The sequence below is a fragment of the Cystoisospora suis genome (assembly GCF_002600585.1).
Source record: "Cystoisospora suis strain Wien I chromosome Unknown contig_4932, whole genome shotgun sequence".
NCBI lineage: Eukaryota > Apicomplexa > Conoidasida > Eucoccidiorida > Sarcocystidae > Cystoisospora > Cystoisospora suis.
The window spans coordinates 1-16,615 of NW_027157724.1; the positions used below are offsets into that span (position 1 = coordinate 1).

The 16,615-nt window shown below is 44.8% G+C and overlaps 2 protein-coding genes across 2 annotated transcripts; one reads left to right on the forward strand and one right to left on the reverse strand.

Annotated features, from left to right (window-relative positions):
- The first annotated feature begins 608 nt into the window (after positions 1–608).
- CSUI_008685 (uncharacterized protein) lies at positions 609–12,566 on the forward strand. Its single transcript, XM_068068811.1, has 7 exons — positions 609–1,270; positions 1,995–6,647; positions 7,440–7,512; positions 8,456–8,555; positions 8,817–8,991; positions 9,834–9,909; positions 10,539–12,566. Exons 2-7 carry the CDS (start codon positions 2,315–2,317, stop codon positions 10,762–10,764), a joined length of 4,983 nt encoding a protein of 1,660 aa, XP_067919212.1. The 5' UTR covers positions 609–1,270; positions 1,995–2,314; the 3' UTR covers positions 10,765–12,566.
- A 1,435-nt stretch (positions 12,567–14,001) lies between these two features.
- CSUI_008686 (srs domain-containing protein) lies at positions 14,002–16,363 on the reverse strand. Its single transcript, XM_068068812.1, has one exon. The coding sequence runs from the start codon at positions 15,835–15,837 to the stop codon at positions 14,674–14,676; it is 1,164 nt and encodes a 387-aa protein (XP_067919213.1). The 5' UTR covers positions 15,838–16,363; the 3' UTR covers positions 14,002–14,673.
- Between the last annotated feature and the right edge of the window lie 252 nt (positions 16,364–16,615).

Consider the following 16,615-nt stretch of genomic DNA (forward strand, 5'->3'; position numbering starts at 1 on the left):
TAGATAGATAGATTAAAGATAGATAGATAGATAGATAGATTAAAGATAGATAGATAGATTAAAGATAGATAGATAGATATAGATAGATAGATTAAAGATAGATAGATAGATATAGATAGATAGAGGGCGGTAGGTGTATATCTTCAATACGGGGTTACTGTGTGTATGTGTAGGAGGAACGCATGATACATGGGATAGAGTAGATAGATGAAAGATCTGTATAGATTCATGTGTACAAAGGTTTCTTTCGTTCTAGACTGCATTCTTCAACTGTATCTACAACAGTTCACATATATATGGGTATTTGTATAAGTTTACACCTCACTCTCTCACTTTGTGAACACCGCCTCCCATAAATACATCTATAGAGAGATTCGTGCACGTAGAAGCTGTAGAAGACTGCATATATATATATATGTATGTGCATGCGCTTGTGTAAGTATAAGGAAGCGGGTATAGATTCATGCGAGTCTGTATGAATGAATAGCCATGTGTTGGCTGATACTTTCAAGTCTTCCTTCGTATAGACGTCTCTGCTTTCTCTACGTGATGGTCTTCCTATTCCTCTTCTCGCAGTCTTCTCCACCTTTCTTTCCTCGTCTTCTCCATCTTCGTCTCCCTCATCCTTCTTCTTTTCTTCCTCGTCTTGTCCTCTTCTCTCTTCCTTTCTTTCTCTCTCCTTAATTATTGTTCACCTCTTTCTCTTTCTCTCCTTCTTCCTCCCACGGCTTCTTCTTCTTCTGCATGTCCTTCCCTCATCCTTCTCTCCCGTTTTCTTGTTGCTTCTCCTCATCTCTTTCTTTGCTTCTCTTCTCTCTCCCTATCTCTTTCTTTCTTTCTTACGATCTCTCCTGTTTTCTTTCTCCTTTCTCTTCCCTTCCTTCTTATCATCTTTTTGTTCCTCATCGTCACATTTCTTTCTTTCTTTCTTTTTCACCATGTCTTTCCTATTTCTTTCTTTCTTTTCACCTCTATCTCCTATCTTTCTTCCTTTTCTTTGTGTGTATGTAGGGGCCCGTGATCGGCGTGGTGGTGTGCAAGGGGCCACGCAACGAGCTGCAAGGCTTAGTCGTTGCCACTCCCCGTGTAGTCGAGCGATATCTCCTAGATGGACGGCTAAAGCAGAGAGTAGCTATACCTGAGCCTCTGACCTGTTTCGTGGGGGGCAAGATAGGCGGTGTAGGAAGGGTGCTTCTGTGTGGAACACAGAGAGGAAGAATCTTCATTCTTAAAGCCGAAACCTTCGAGCAGCTTCTTGAACTCAATTCTCGTAAGATCTTACTTCCTCTTTATCTTTCAGAAAGGTGAAAGAAAGAGCTAGATACAGATACAGAGAGAGAGAGAGAGAGCTCAGAAAGGTGTATATCTTTCTCTTCTCTCGGCTGTGTAAGTGGATGGGGTATGAGGGGGGGGGGGTGTTCTTCTTCTCTCTCTTCTTGCTTTCATTTGTATTGACGCTATATTTGCCTATGTAGGCCACGGCATAGGAGTGAGCGATCTAAATAAATGTGTATAGATAGGTAGGACCGATAGATAGATAGACTAGAGATCGACAGATGGCTAGATAGTTCTATGTGTATGTGTGGGTCTGTATCCATTGGTATGACTGTAGCTTATCGAGGAGGTAGATATCGATATAGGAGAAGAGAGAGAGAGGGACTGAATTTCTACGTGGTTTGGCGGAAGGGAGGGTAGAGATGAAGAAAGATCAAGAGAGCCAAGGGAGGAGGGGAGAGAAATGGGTATGCACGCGTGAGGTGGATAGAGATCATGCCCTTGTGCGTATTTCTCAGAGTCTCAACATGTATCTCTTACTTGAATTAAGGCTTAACAAGGAGAGGAGATTTAAATCTGGAGTTTGATATATCTCTCGATGTATATGTATGGCTGTATGTAGGACTACGCATGTCTATTCCTAGGTATAAGGATTCATTTACTCTTAAATGTTGCTTACTAGCTTCTTCTTCTTGTTCCTATCGTTATGTGTGGTGTAGGTACAGCGTATGAATCTGCAGAATTCTTGTCTCACAGTCACCAGAGCAGCGGCGATGTGTCTTCTTCCTCCTCCTCGTCTCATTCATGTGAAGGAGTCGAGAGAGAATCTCTTCAAAAAGGAAGGATAAGCGGTAGAAGTGCATGTCCTCAGAAGAATGGACGGGGAGGTCTCACCTTTAGCCGTGATACTTCCTCTCGTTATCGCTTACCCACACCTTCTTTCTCTTCTTCTTCTTCTCGTCCTCTCCCGGGTGCTGAAGACTCTTCCGCCGAGACGTGTTCTTCTTCTTCTTCATGTACATCGAACGGTGTATCTCTCATGAGAGGAGTAGGCGAGGAGCAGGATAGGATTGTCTCGAGTCATGACGCGGGAAGGACGTGGCCACACAAGACAGAAGAAGAGCATTTTTCTCAAGGAAGAATCCCATCTCCTAGCCGCACATCATCGACCAGGAAAGAGATAGAAAGAGAAGGAGAGAAAGATGCAGAAAATGTCTATCGGAGTGGTCAGACTCACCAGAACCGAACTCGAGACTCCTATCCTTCTTCTTCTACCTCTCCACCCCCATGTGGCGACTCTTCTTCTTCATCTTCATCTTGTAGTCAAAGGAAGAGCTCCGATCTTTCTCCAAGCTTGCAGAAGGACAGTCTTACTCGTCTTCTCCAAGACCCCGTGAATATTCCTTCTTCTTCTTCTTATCAAGATCCCCCGGGGTGTCATGCGAAGAGAAGGAGCGAGCAAGAGGAAGATGAAAGGGGCGACTGCGAGAATGAAGAAGAGGATGAAGATACTCCTCATAGTCATGCAAGCTCGGCTATTTGTTCTTTAACGATTAAGTCTACTTTCGCGGAGTTTGTGCATTATGTCTTAGCGGGGAATGCTAGAGGCCACGTCTTTGTCTGGCAGGTCCCTTCTACAAGGCTCGTTCATTTAATTACCTATCCCCCTGGGAGCTCGCCATCGAGTAGTGGCGAAGGAGGGGGGGATTCTCATCTCTTCAACTTTCTTCAAGAGAAAGAAAGAAAAGGAGAAGGAAGAAGAAGAAATTCTCTCTCTTCCTTCTCCTCTTCTTCGCCTAGGCGACGGCAAGACTCATCTGGAGAGGGGGGAGTTGTGAAGGGGCCTGAAGACAGACCGTCGCAAGATGATCGTGAGGAGAAGAAGGATGGATTCTCTTCTTCTTTCTTTACAGAGGAAGACAAGAAGAAGAACAAGAGGGGAGGAGAAGAAGAAGGATTCTTTAGTTCACCTCACTTTCGATCGTCAAGAGGAGAAAAAGAAAGTGAAGGGCAAGGGGGGGAGAACAAGAAGAGTCAGATGTACAGGGTAGGGGGGGGAGAACAAGAGACTAATGGAGAGATGAAGAAGATGTTTCATGACAATGATCTTAAGGATGAAAAAATGTTTGAATTACAGACTCTTTCCTCTTCTGTACAAGAAAGAGAACAAGACCAAAGAAGGAGTAATGAAGAAGAAAGAAAAGAATTTCCGGGTAATTCTCGACCTTCCTTGCATCATGAGAATCCATCCTCGTCAAATCGATATCGCGAAGACAATAGAGCAACATCGATCCTACCAAGAAAAGAGAGAGAAGAAGAAGAAGACTTCTCACCTTTCCAGAAATCTCAGCCTGTAGAGAATTCTCTTCTTTCTCAGACTAATGAAAGAGAAACAGAGGAGGAGAAGAAGGAGAACCCTCGTTTTCTTCACGAAGTTCTGAAAGGCCGAGAAAGACATGACTTGTCTTTTCTCTCAGCTCGTCACACAGGAGGAGAAGAAGAAGAAAGAGGAGAAGGAGAAGACGACTACGACCGGACGATGAAACTCCCTATTCAAGCTGTTGGGTCCGTTGCCGAGTTGGATGCTTCCTCGGCAGATGAAGATGAAGAGGAGGTCAACTCTTTCGGTGAGAGGAGAGAAGAAGAAGGTAGGAGAAACAGTCAGAGGAAAGACGAGAGGGCCAGTCATGACAAGAAAGAAGAAGAAAGAAATCAAGAAGGAGAAAAGAAGAAGATGTGGGGTATTGGACTTGTAGGAGGGGGAGGAAGAAAAAGAAGAGGTGAGAAGAAGAATAAGAAAGACTTGAATGATGTAGACGTGAAAGAAGGAGAAGAAGATAAGAAGAAGAGGCGAAGCGAACAAGAGAAGAATACCCCTTCATCTTCTTCCTCTTCTTCAGCCCAAGAAGAGGAGGAAGAAGAAGAGCATAACGCTGCTGGGAGTAGCAGGAGTAGTAGTCGCCATCACAGTGGATCTAACGGCTTGAAGAGGAAAGACTGTGAAAAGAATGAGACAGAAGGAGAACAAAGAGAGAGAAGAGAGGAGAAAGAGGAGAGCGACTTAGATCACGAGGGGGAGGAGGAGAAGAAGAAGACCAACGGCAGTCTATGTAGTTCAGGTGATAGAGGCGAGAAGAAAGAAGATCGAAGAAAGAAGGAAAGACATCACTCTAAAGACTCTTCCTCTTCGTCTTCATGGTTCTCATCGAAGAAGGGAGAAAGAAGAAAGAAGGACGGAAGTGAAAAGCCCTTCTCTTCTCTTTCGTCTTCTTTCTCTTCTCGTAGTAGTGAAGAAGATTCCTCGCATCTCTCTCAACCTGCCAATGATATAGATGTTTCTAAGAAGGAGAAGAAGAAGATGAACAGTCTTGAGGAGAAAGACGATGGAGATGGTGGGCGAGAGAAGGAGGAGGGGAAGGCAAAGAAGAACGGAGAGAGTAGAGGAATGGAAGATTTCTTATCTTCGGAACCTCGCGATTTCATCTTTCAAACAGAAGAGACACACAGTCGCCCTCTAGGAGCAGAAGAAGACGAAGAAGGAGAGGAAGAGAAGAAGAAAAAGAAAGAGAAGAGTCCAGAAGAAGAAGAAAAGAGAAAAGAGAGAGGACAAGAAGGCGATGATAACGAGGTGAGTTCGTCGCCGGGAGGGGAAGAAAAAGAAGATGTGAAAAGAAGAAGAAGAAGAGACTCGAGAGAAGATCAAAGAGCAAGCTCTGAGGGGGATGAAGAAGAAGAAAAAGATGAAGACAGAGGAGATGTTGCTCTTTCTGGTCTTCCGGAGAAGATCCATTCTCAAGACGATCCTCCACAAGGAGACAAGGAAGAAGAAGATGATGAACGTGAGAGAGAAAGAAGAGAACAAGAAGTAGAAGAAGGGGATATGTCACCATCCTTTGTCGAGGGGCATGATAGACAGGGGGAGATGAGCGTCCATCTCCAACCTCTTGATGATAATTCTTCTTTCTATACACCTCAGCCTCACTACGAGTCTTTTCTTCTTCTACACCGCCATCCTAGCAAGGAAACTACTGAAGAGAAGGAGCAGTCGTCTCTATCTTCCTCTTCGTCTCTTTCTCCTCCTGCTGCGCAAAGGGAGAAGGATAGACCCAGTGAAGATATCTATGATAGCCCCCCCGCAGGGAGAAACCCTTCTCTCTCATCTTCTTTATCAAGACAAGATCACAAAGAAAAAGAAGTAGGAGGAGAAGAAGAAGAAGACGAGGAAGCGGAAGAGGAGATCATGGATGATCTCTCTTTAACTTCTGTCGATTTATCTGAACCTTCTTCCTCTTCCTCTTCTTCTTCTTCTTTTGTACAGCCTAGTAGAGCCGGGGAATTTTGTGACGATTCTCATCTGTCGTCTTCTCCATATCGATATTCTCACAAGGTGGCACCACCTCACGGAGATGAAGAAGAGGGAGATCTTTTCTATCCCTTCTCTGATAAGGAAGAGAAGAAGTCTTCCTCTCCTGGAAAGAGAAGAGACGAAGATGTCTTTGCGCTTCTTGATCGGAGCTCTCATTCCTATGATACAGGCATGGATGATGTGGATGGAGCAAGAGAAAGACACGAGACAGACAAGCCTAAAGAAGTGGAGAGGAAGGAGAAGATGACTGAGGAGAGAGAAGAAGAAGAAGAAGAAGAAAGAGAAAGAGATAAAGAAGATACCACTGAAGAACGAGGCCAAAGAAAAGATTCCTTCTTTTCGTCGTCTTTTTCTTCTCCATTCGAGAAAGAAGAAGAAGAGAAGAACGAGGGTCTCTGTGCTAGTGAGAATCAGGAGAAGAGCCCCCACACAAGTAAAGAAATGAAGAGGAATGAAGAGAAAGAAGTCTCTCTACATGATACTAGTAGTAGTAGTACATGGCGTGCATTCGCTGAAGATGAAGAAGAAGAAGAAAGAAAGAGGCCAAGCGAAATACAAGATGAAAGAGTCGTATCTCCTTCTTCTCATCCTTGGATAGAAGAAGAAGAAGAGAAAGAAGATGAAAGAAGCCATGAGAAGGAGGACAGAAGGCAGAAAAAGACCTCCCCTCCTCTCCTTGTCTCTTCACATTTCTCTTCTTCTTCACAGTCAGAGAAAGAGAAGGGTTCGAGGTTCTCGCCTTCTCAAAACGTTCCTTCTCATGACGTTACCGTGTCGAGCGATAGGAGAAAAACGTCCTCTCTCTCTTCTTCGTCTTCTCGCCTCTCTTCTTTTTCTTCTTTTCCTTATGTAGGAGCTCTACTGGCCGTCGCGTCCTTTGATGAGCTATGGATAGGATATGGAGACGGGACAATAGCTGTCTATGTCCTCACGGATTATTCTCTTCTCTTCTCTACGAAACTCCCTGCGCCGAATATAAGCCGAATCGAGTTCTCCAAATATGCAGGTATCGAACGACTCATTCAGATATCTCTCGAGAGATCCACATAACGCCCCGGCGTCTGTACACGTCTCACGGGCCTGCGAGGCTCTCATTCATACTCCTCTCTGCATATGGCCTAAATATATGTATATATATGTACAGGTTCGTATAGATGTACAGATGTGTATACATGCGGAGAGAGATAGAATGAAAGAGTGCGAGAGAGCTAGAGAAAGGTATCTTTCTCTGTTATGTCTATGTAGGTATATCTATGTACTGTATGAGGCTCATATGGCTGAAACGTTAGATGCATGTGTTGTGTGTCTCACTCCTCTCTCTCTTTCTCTATGTATGTATGGGGCTTGATGTGGAGTGGAAGATTTCTACTGCTTTTGTTTGGAGTTCTTTCTCTCTTTTTAGTCTTTTTCTGATTGCATGCAAGTATTCAGAGGAGGCTAAAGAAGAGGGAGGAAGTAGATGCATGATGCATTTAGATGAAGTGTCGAGATGGAGCGGCGCAGGGGTGCGTGAAAAGCGGAGAGGGGAAAGAGAGAAAGAGAGAAAGAAAGAAAGAGTGGAAAAGAAGAGATGACAGATAGATCACGTATTTTCTAGAGTTCATTTCGGACGTAGTCTATTTGTAATCTATCTCTCACTTAAACACTCTCTGCGTTCTCCTGGTCTCTTCTGTCTTCTTTGTCTCTCGTGTCTCTACGTATGTAGTATCTGTCTATCTTTAATCTATCTATCTCTGTATCTATCACTCACTCGCTTTCTCTCTTCTCTCTTGCATGTGTCTATCTGTCTATCTTATAGAGGTGGTGTTAGTATTATGTGGGAACGAGCTTCTCTCTGTATGGAACCCTCGAACACTCCGATGTCTATGCCAGTAAGTCGTCTTCTTCTCTCCCTTCTTCTCTCTCTTCTTCTTCTTCTTCTTCTGTCTCTTCTCCTCCTTTTCACTCTTCTCATTCTAACGACCACAGAGCTATTCTTTTTTCTTAACTCTTTTCTAGCCCTCGTCATTTCTATCTTCAGTCCTGCACACATTCAAAAAAGAAAGAAAGAAGATGCCTTCTTTCTTTTCTTCTTTCTTTCGACATGCAGGTGTATCTGTGTATCTGTTTATGTGCCTCTCTCGTGTCAGTCTTGTTCTTCTTTTCTCGTGTATAAGACGTAAGAGAGAGGTCTCCTACATCATAAGCACGTGCAGCGAATAGACTGTATCTATTAGTACTCTCCGGGACCACAGATCTCATAAGACTGGATGCCTGTATCTACCTATCTTCTGTCTCTCTATCTACCTATCTTCAATCCATCTACCTATTTTCTATCCATCTAACTGTCGTTAATCTGTCGTGTCTATCTGTAGGTATACATACGTACATACATACATATGTAGGTATCTGTGTATGAGTATGATGTAGATGATGTTCCTCATGGGTTGAGATGTCTCCTTTGACTTAGATCAAGAATGAGAAGTCTATCGTCGTCACGGGAGAGATACAGACATCGCCACACAGGCATGAACTTATCAATCTGTCTATCTAACTTTAATCTATTTGTCTTTATCTATCATTTATCTCTCTATCTTTAGTCTATCTATCCATATATCTATCTATCTAAGTTCATCTATCTACAGCTCTTCTATCTGTTACTTAGACAACCAGATAGAAGCTAAAAGAAAGATTGAGGAAAGCAACGATTGAGACATCCGCTTCTCCTCTCTTTCTTCTCTTTCTCTATCTCACATTCATTCATTTCTTCGCTCTTCTGTCTCATCTCTTTCTTTCTTCCTTTGTTTCTTTCTCTTTGTATGACTGTATTCTTAGGGTGCCCGCGTATATGTTGACGTGCGGTGTCCCTCTGGCGTTCCTCTATCTCCTAGAAGGCCCAGAGGCCTGGGATTCTAGGGTTACTATTCTCCTTGCTGTAAGCCGAGGACAAAGAGAAAGAAAAGAAAGAAGCACCCAAGACAGACGGAGAGAAGAGAGAAAAGAAAAAGAGAGAGAGATAGACAGACAGATGGAGAATGTGATGACTGTTCGATTCTTCTCTGCAGGCATGGTAGTTGGTATGTATGTGTGGGCGCAGTCCTACGGGGATAGACAGGTCGGAAAGAGTCGAATGGATTTCTTCTTTTTCTTTCTTTCTCTAGCTTGTGTTTCTTTTCTTTCTTTCATTTCTCTGTAGGGATGCATGGATGGATCGATAAGCGTGAGGAGATTAGAGAAGAGAGAAGACTTTGAAGCGGATGACCAAGTAGTGGCGAATTACAAAGGCGGAGAAGAGGGAGAAGGAGACGATGAGGGAGCCTCTTCTTCTTCAGTCTTGATCCAGTTCGTTCTGATCAGGAATTATGTACGAGGTAAGAAAGAAAGAAAGAAAGGTCATCTTTCTCTTTTCCTTCTCTCTTTTCTACATAAAGATTCCTCCGTCTTACGTCTTTTTCTCTTTCTTCTTCTTCGCTTGGTGCAAGTGAGCTGTGAAGAAAGAAGGGACCGACGAAAGAGAGGAGAAGTTTGGGAGAAGGAGGGAGGGTATCTGCATGCATTCCATTCATTCGTTCATTCTTTTCTGTCTCCATTCAATAGCCATTGCCACATCAATGGTCTCTACAGTTCCTTCTTTTTCTTTACTTAGTTCTTCTATTAGCCATTCGAGAGAGAAAGAGAGGAGAGACGACGAATGCATACATAGACATGTGTACATATACAATATATATATATATTCATATATATGTATATATGCTTATATTCACACGTACATTCGACAGCAGAGATTTCTATCTCAAATCATCGCCGTGTGCTTCTTCTTCTTTTTCATTCTATTTCGGCCGAGATTTCGTTGCTTATTCACCCTGGGGGTTCTCTTCTTTCCTCTTCTTCTCGCTTTTGTGCTTGTCTTTTGAAAGAAACAGAAGTTTCTCTGTGTATGCTGATAGAGGGTCTATATAGGCATGGACGTGGTGTATGTACAGCTATGGAGGTTCGTGTAAAGGGACTGGCAGAGTGAGGATGTTGAGATTGAATCAAATTTCTAAATGAACAATTATCTCTTCTTTCTTCTTTTCTCTTCATAAGTTACCTATGTCACTCTCATCTTGCCTCATCTCTTCTTATCTTTATCTCTTGCTTATCTTATCTCTTGCTTATCGGATCTCTTTCTTATCTTTTATCTTCTCAAATCTTATTTTGTGTGTCTGTATAGAGGTGGAGCCTCAGGTTCCGATAAGTACGATCTGTATAGACAGCTGGCTTAATGCTGCCTTCGTAGGAGATGCAAGGTAAGGAAATCCTCTTCAACACATATTTATCTCTCCCTTCTATCTTCTTTCTTTCTTCATCTTCTATCTCTTCTTCTTTTTCCCCGTTACAGTAATCTAGCTAAAAGAACCTTCTCAGGTTTATTTGGAGAAGACTCTTCTATGTGTCTGGATGATCTCCTTCTCGTACTTCTTGAGAAGAAGAGAGAGGAGTAAATCTAGTCTATCAACTACCGCGAGCCGGTGTAGGAGGGGTCTTTCAGTCGCCAATGAATTTTCTTTCTTTTCTTACTCATTCAATCGACTTCTTGTCTTTTCTTTCTGAAGAGGGAAAGACACAAAACAGGAATAGAGAAAAGGAGTAGAATGAAGATGAGAAATGTTTTTTCCTAAGTGAAGGTCCTTGCTCTTCTGTCATTCATCCATCCGAGCGACAGATTCCTATCTTTTTGCATCTCTTCAGCCAGTGTATATACACCTCTCTCTCTGCGTATATCCCTCTTTGTTTCTCCTTGTCACGTGTCTGTCTATCCGTGTCTCTGTAGCTCTTTCGTATCTCCTTCTTGTCTCCTTTCTCTTTCTTACGCGTTCCTTTCTTATCTCGTTCTTCCTTATCTCTTTCTTCTTTCTTTTCTCTGGACTTATTACAGCGGAGTAGTCTTTACACTTCCGTACATCTTTCAGCTCTTGGATCCGTCTCTAATTCCTACACGCTCGTCAGCTGGGGGCGGCAGCGGCGATCAGAATTCTTCTTCTTCTCCTGCTCTTCTTCCTTCTCAAGACGACGAATTTGGAGATGAGAAGAAGAAGAAGAAGCAAAAGGCTTTATCTCTCGACAGTAGATCGTCTTGTGGATCTTCGGCTTCTTCTTCTTAAGTTTCGTTCTTACAAAAGCCGAAATTTTGCTTTTTCATCCCCTCCTTCTATCTTTCTTCTTGTCTCCTATCTCTCTCTTTCTCCCAGCCTCTTCCTTCATTTCTTTCTTCTATTCTCAGTCGTCTTGTTCTGTCCTACTGTAGTCAGACACTTCTCTTTTCGCGATGCTCAAAGAAACTTCTTTAGTCGAGAAAACAACCCAGAAGAGGATTAAGAGAAAGAGAAGAAGGAATCTCTTTGTTTGCGTACTTATTTCAATTAGGGATACTCTATGTGGAGAAGACGGAGAGATCTAGCGAGGAGAGGAGAAGAAGAATGCTTGGTAGATAACCTGATGCGTGGTATTTTGTTTCCAAAGAAAGAAGAAGATCTTCACGACCAATCTCGTTTCCAAGGAGTAGTAGGAATCTTCTTTCTTCTTTTCTTTGCTTCGTTTCTGTATGTTGGTAGACATGGAGAGAGACACCCCAGTAAGGAGGAAGTAGATGAAAAGGGAGGAAAGGAGATCGTCTTTCAGTTGGTTCCTTTCTTAGGCCCCCTCCTTCGTCTTTTTACTTTATCTATTTCCTCACTTTTTTCAAGTAGACTACAATCAAGGTGCATGTACATACACTTCTGCTTTGGGGTGTATGTACACCTGAAAGCGGTTTGTTTCGATGTCCGCAAGTCTCGCTTTCGCGGCTGAAATATAGAGAGAGGAGTAGTGAGTTTCCTCATTCTTGTTCATGAGGAAGAAGCCTTCAGCAGGCGATCGTTCCTCGGAGTTGTGGTGTACGTACACTCCAAGTGCGGGGTCTATGTGCATACACTTCAGCTCTCGGGTGTACGTACACCTGGACAGTGATTGATATCATGGCGGGGTTAAGAGAAAAAGTGATACCGTCCTGTTTATTTCTTCTTCGACCAGTTCTTCGACCAGTTCCCAGAGAACGAGGGACATTCTAACAGAGAAAGAAAGCCTTATTTTTCTTCTTTTGATGTGAAATCTGTTTGAGTCCCGCTTACTGTATCCCGGCAGCGATCCTAATATGGAGGCATATCTCTCCATTGCTTATGTATTAGTCACGCGTCTACCTGGCCTTGAAAGGTATCTTTCGACGATTTCTGAGGGGATAGCCGGTAGAAGTGGTGGTCAGACACTGAGGAAGAAAGGAGGCGAGTCTACAGGGTGCTTCTTCCTCTTCCGATGAGAAAGAGGAGACGCCTTCAAGTTGCCTATCATAGACGAACAGGATGAGAGGGAAGTTCATGCCGATTTTCACGTGTTGCTTCCTCGCTCCTTCTGTTTATCTTTCTTTCTTTCCCTTCTCTAGTCAACGTGTGATACAGTGAGAATTCTGTCTTTTTGTTTGGTTTCGCTTCAGCTACACTTCTTTTACGTATTTCGGGGGAGACTCAAAGATGAAATTCATTCAAGAAGAGAGAAGATGACGATGTAAAGAGATAGGGGAGTGTCTCATAAAAAACTGTCATCAAAACGTTTCGCACGTCTAGAACCTTTTGATTGAGATGTTCCCTGTATCTCTCTCTCTTTAGAGATGACTTTTTCGATTTGTCGGTTTTGATAGCTACGTAGAAAGGTGCACATGAAGTCCATAGGATTGTAGGTCAATGATTCTCCTGTTTCTTTTCTTTCATTCTATCTTTCTGTCGTTATAGAATCTTCTTTTCTGATGGAGAAGAAAACTTCGCTAACTAGAGAAACGTGCTCTTTCGTTTTCTTTTGTAAAGGCTGCTCCTTCTTTCTTTTCTTTCTGTCTCTTGAGACGGAAGGAAGGAGGGGATCCTTTTCAGTTCTGACTTCATTTGTTGAAAACGAAAGAAAGAAGAGAAACAAGAAACTGTAAGCTTTCTATCTTGTCCTCTTCAGGTGTATATACACCATATTTTTTGTTTGGGGTGTATATATACTCGAAATAGATCTGTTTTACGTCCTTATTTTTCCTCTTTCTTGAGTCGAGACTTTCACTTCTTGTTTCTTTTTTTTTGGCCTGAAATTTTTTTCTCTCGATTTGATCGAATTTCTCGGAGAGTCTCTTGAGTTTTGTTCACTTCACTTGTTTTTCTTACTTCTTTCTTTCTTTTCCTTTCCTCTTCTTCTCTCGAAAGATCAACATGCTCTTTCTTTTAAAAGAACATGTGCATTACGTACGGAACCTCTTCTCTTTCTCTTTGATACTAGGCCTCAGTAGGAGGTTAGAGAAGACAGAGAGAGAAAAGAATACATAAGTAGATTCACAAGACAAGAAGGAATTCATAGGTTTCCTTGGGACCGAAAGGAAACTAATAAATTCCCTCTTGTCTTGTTGACCGAGAGTCAAGAATACCGATGAGGGTGATCTGTTTTCTACTAGGCAATTGTGTTGATATATGTGCCACCTATAGAATAGAAAAATATATATGTAATGAGGTAGACAGATGACAGGGAGACCCAAGCGGAAGAGAGGATACGGCTTCTTCTAAGGTTGCGCTAGGGATGTAAGAAAAAAGTAGACTTGGGGCGCCTTGTGTAAGCACTCCCCCGTACTGCAATGATAGAGTTCTTTTCTATCATGTGGTGGATGTACACCAGGTGGACCTGAGGCAAACAGATTCTTTCGATTACGATCCACGAGGAGGCTCACACAGCACACCTACACCTGTAGTTCTTTGAGCTCACACTTCATACACGAAGTTTGCTTGGATTTCTTCCCTGACAAGATCGTGGACGTACCGTGTGAGTCTAAAGCAGCCAGGTTTGATAGGCCGGACTTGCAGAGAGATTGAAAGAGAGAATAAGTGAGGAAAGAAGAGCGGACAGAGCGAAATTCTGGAGAACAATTTTCCCTTCTTAGTTTTTTATTTGTCTCCTTGAGTGAAAGTTTGGAAGTGATAAAAGTAGCCAGGCATAAGGATGTAATTCCTCTCTTATAGCGAAGATCGGTCTGTCTTTCTGGTTCTTCGAGACGCCAGACAAAGTAGTAAAAGTCAAGGCGAACCATGGAACACTTCAGCTTGTTCCTGTATCACTTCTCTTTCGCCAAGTCGGGGGTTGCGAAAGTCCCTCTTTGTATTGCTTTTTCTCTTGTCTCTTCCTCTTTTTTTTTTTTCCTTTAACGAAAAACGCTTTTTCTTCTGCCAGAAAGGACAGAAACGGCTGTCCGCAATTTTCTATTCGTGTCGCTCTTCGCGCTTCCCTCGATCAGCCAGTCCCAATGAAAAAAGGCGACACTTGCCGGTTGATCAACCGACCAACGTCGATTCAACAAGGGAGCTCAACAAGTGGGTCTTCATCTCACGACTGATAATTCAAAGAATTTACTAAGTTCAGAAAGAATGAATTCGGACATGTATGGCGGGCTAGAGATGCAAACCTACTCGCCAGGGCACGCCGTTGAAAACTTTCACGAACAATGGACGGGCTGACAAACAATCGTCATGTCTGCCCGCACTGCTACATTGAAACATTACTACGGAGATATATAAACGTCTATAGATGTACACAGCACTATATCCTATGTAGAGGCTGAAGCTGTGGAGCTAGCTGTGTCTTGGAGCGATAGAAACCTGCGTCGTCCACACCATGAGCACATGCCAGCGAAAATCCATGGCATGGCTGTGACAAAGACGCTTTTCTACAGATGATCAACGGACTGAAAGGCACTCCCGACTCAGGAGGCTTCTATCAAATTTTATAAGCCAAATTCGCGCGCTCTTCAGGTCATTCGCCTGGCTTCTTAAACGCACATCATCACGTCCGGCTTCGAAGAAAAGAGGGCCGCAGAGCGACGACCTAGGAAGAAGGAGCTCTGCTTTTTGCCTCTGCGAGATCCAGTCTCGATCATGGGCTCCGGTAGGCACGGAGCCAGTCCGCCTTCATCCTCGCCGATATAGAAGCTTCACGTTCACACAGAAGGGAGGGAGATCAGCCTAGAACCATATAAGGAAGGAGATACTCAGAGCCACTGCTCCCACCGCGAGACCCGGCAAAGCTGCGACTCTTCTGCCGGTGGCCGAGCTCTCCTTCGCGCCAATGACCACGTCGACCTTGCACAAGTTCTGCTTGGCTGCTCCTGCACTCTGGTCCTGCGGAGTTGTTGGCGGTGTGTAGAGGCAGCCGAGATGAATCGTCTTCGGCGAATCCGGGAAGTGCTCCGGAGGAATCTTCAAGGTCACATTCTGGGCACCTTTATTCTCAGTCCACCAAGTCGACTGGAAGCCTGGAATGAAGCTCGTAAACGTCTCTGTCTTGCACTCGGCACCAACCTCGTCGGCGCAGTAGGCCGTCTTGTAGTCGGTTGGCTGAGGGACTGCCTTAGTGGCCTCGTTGCCGCAGACCAGGGTCAAAGTGTTATTTTCCTGGGTCATGGTGACAGTAGGCTTGGCCTCATTGCTCTTCGCACCGTAAGCGCAGTAAACAGTCTGGCCCGCTGCAGCGGATTTCCTTGCTTCAACAGTCACTGTCAGTTTGCACTCGTTGTTCGCTTTTTCTTTTTTCGCCGGTATACACCCTGCAACAAATTTGGTATCCTTCAGGGGCAAAGGTGCATTGGGAAGGCTCAGCTCATACTTCTTTGGTCCGTCTGCTTCAGTAAGCGTACTCTCCACCCAGGTGACTGGCGGGGCCTCTGTGCCGCCCATCAAGACCGACAAACTGACGGCCTTACTAGCACTGGCCTTGACACTGTTCTCTGCCGGCGTTTCGCACGCCGCCAGAGTTTGGACATCTGCTGGACAGACGGAGCCATCTTTCAGTCCTGCTGGTACCACTTGGTCACCGGCTGCGGCGCACTGGAGACTCACCTTCTGGTTCGACTCAGACAAAGTGGCGGTATACTCTGCCGCTTTCTCAGCTGCCGGACAGACTGCATTCGTCGCCTCCGTTGCCTGGGATGATGGCCCGTCTTGGTTCCCTTGGAGACTGGTGCCTTCGCGGTGGCGCAGTGCACAGGCTGATGGAGATAACAGGAGAATAGAAGCGGCGGCGCACGCTAAAAGCCACAGGTTCTGCTTTGCCATTGGGCGCTTCCCACTTGCCCTTCTCAAGGACCGACCTACGTAACACGCTTTGCCCGAAGCCATGGCTATTCTCATGGGAGAGAGGCACCCCTCGCGGATAAACTCTAGCCAAGACGGCGCTGAAAAACTGACAGTAGAATTCCGAGGACCCTTAAGCAAAAACGCAAACGATCCCACTGCTCAGACGATCCATATAGAGACGAGAGACGCTTCTGACAGAGCCCCGCAGCACCTCCCGGTCCGTCGGACATTCCGCCAACACCCCCCCCCCACTGCAGAAAGGTAACCTCCGACAATATGGAGCATCAGGTACCGAGACGGGGCAGGTTCTGCTTCCTTCGGTCCACGGCTTCCTAGCGCTAGTCCACAGACGCTTACTCGTCCAGCATCTAGCGCTCGGTCCCGGAAGGTGGGAAACCGACCCTACTCGCCATCGCGCCGCTGGCCGCCTGGCCGCCACAGGAGCATCACAGCAGAGTTCCGAGTGATTTCTTAGCCGGAGTTGGCCGACCACTTTTCTGCATGTGGTTCTGGAAGGTAGAGAGAGCACCGGCTCCATTTAGTAGGATCGGTCCCATCTACTGCTGTTGCACTACTAGATACCTAAGAGAAGCCGTGTGCGGCAGGTTCCTTCTTGGCCGGGGAAGCCCCACCCCCCGCCTGGCGGCATCCCCCGTCTCCATGCGCAGGCTTCTTTTCATTGAGAAGCAGCGCTCTTGACGAACGGCCTACCTCCCTCGTGCACGCGAGTTGCGACTCCTCCCGCGAAGTAGTGAAGTCAGAGACAGCGCACCTGAGTAGTAACAGTATCGATTAGTGCACGTGGCGTTGAGTTCTCCGAAGGAGTGATCGG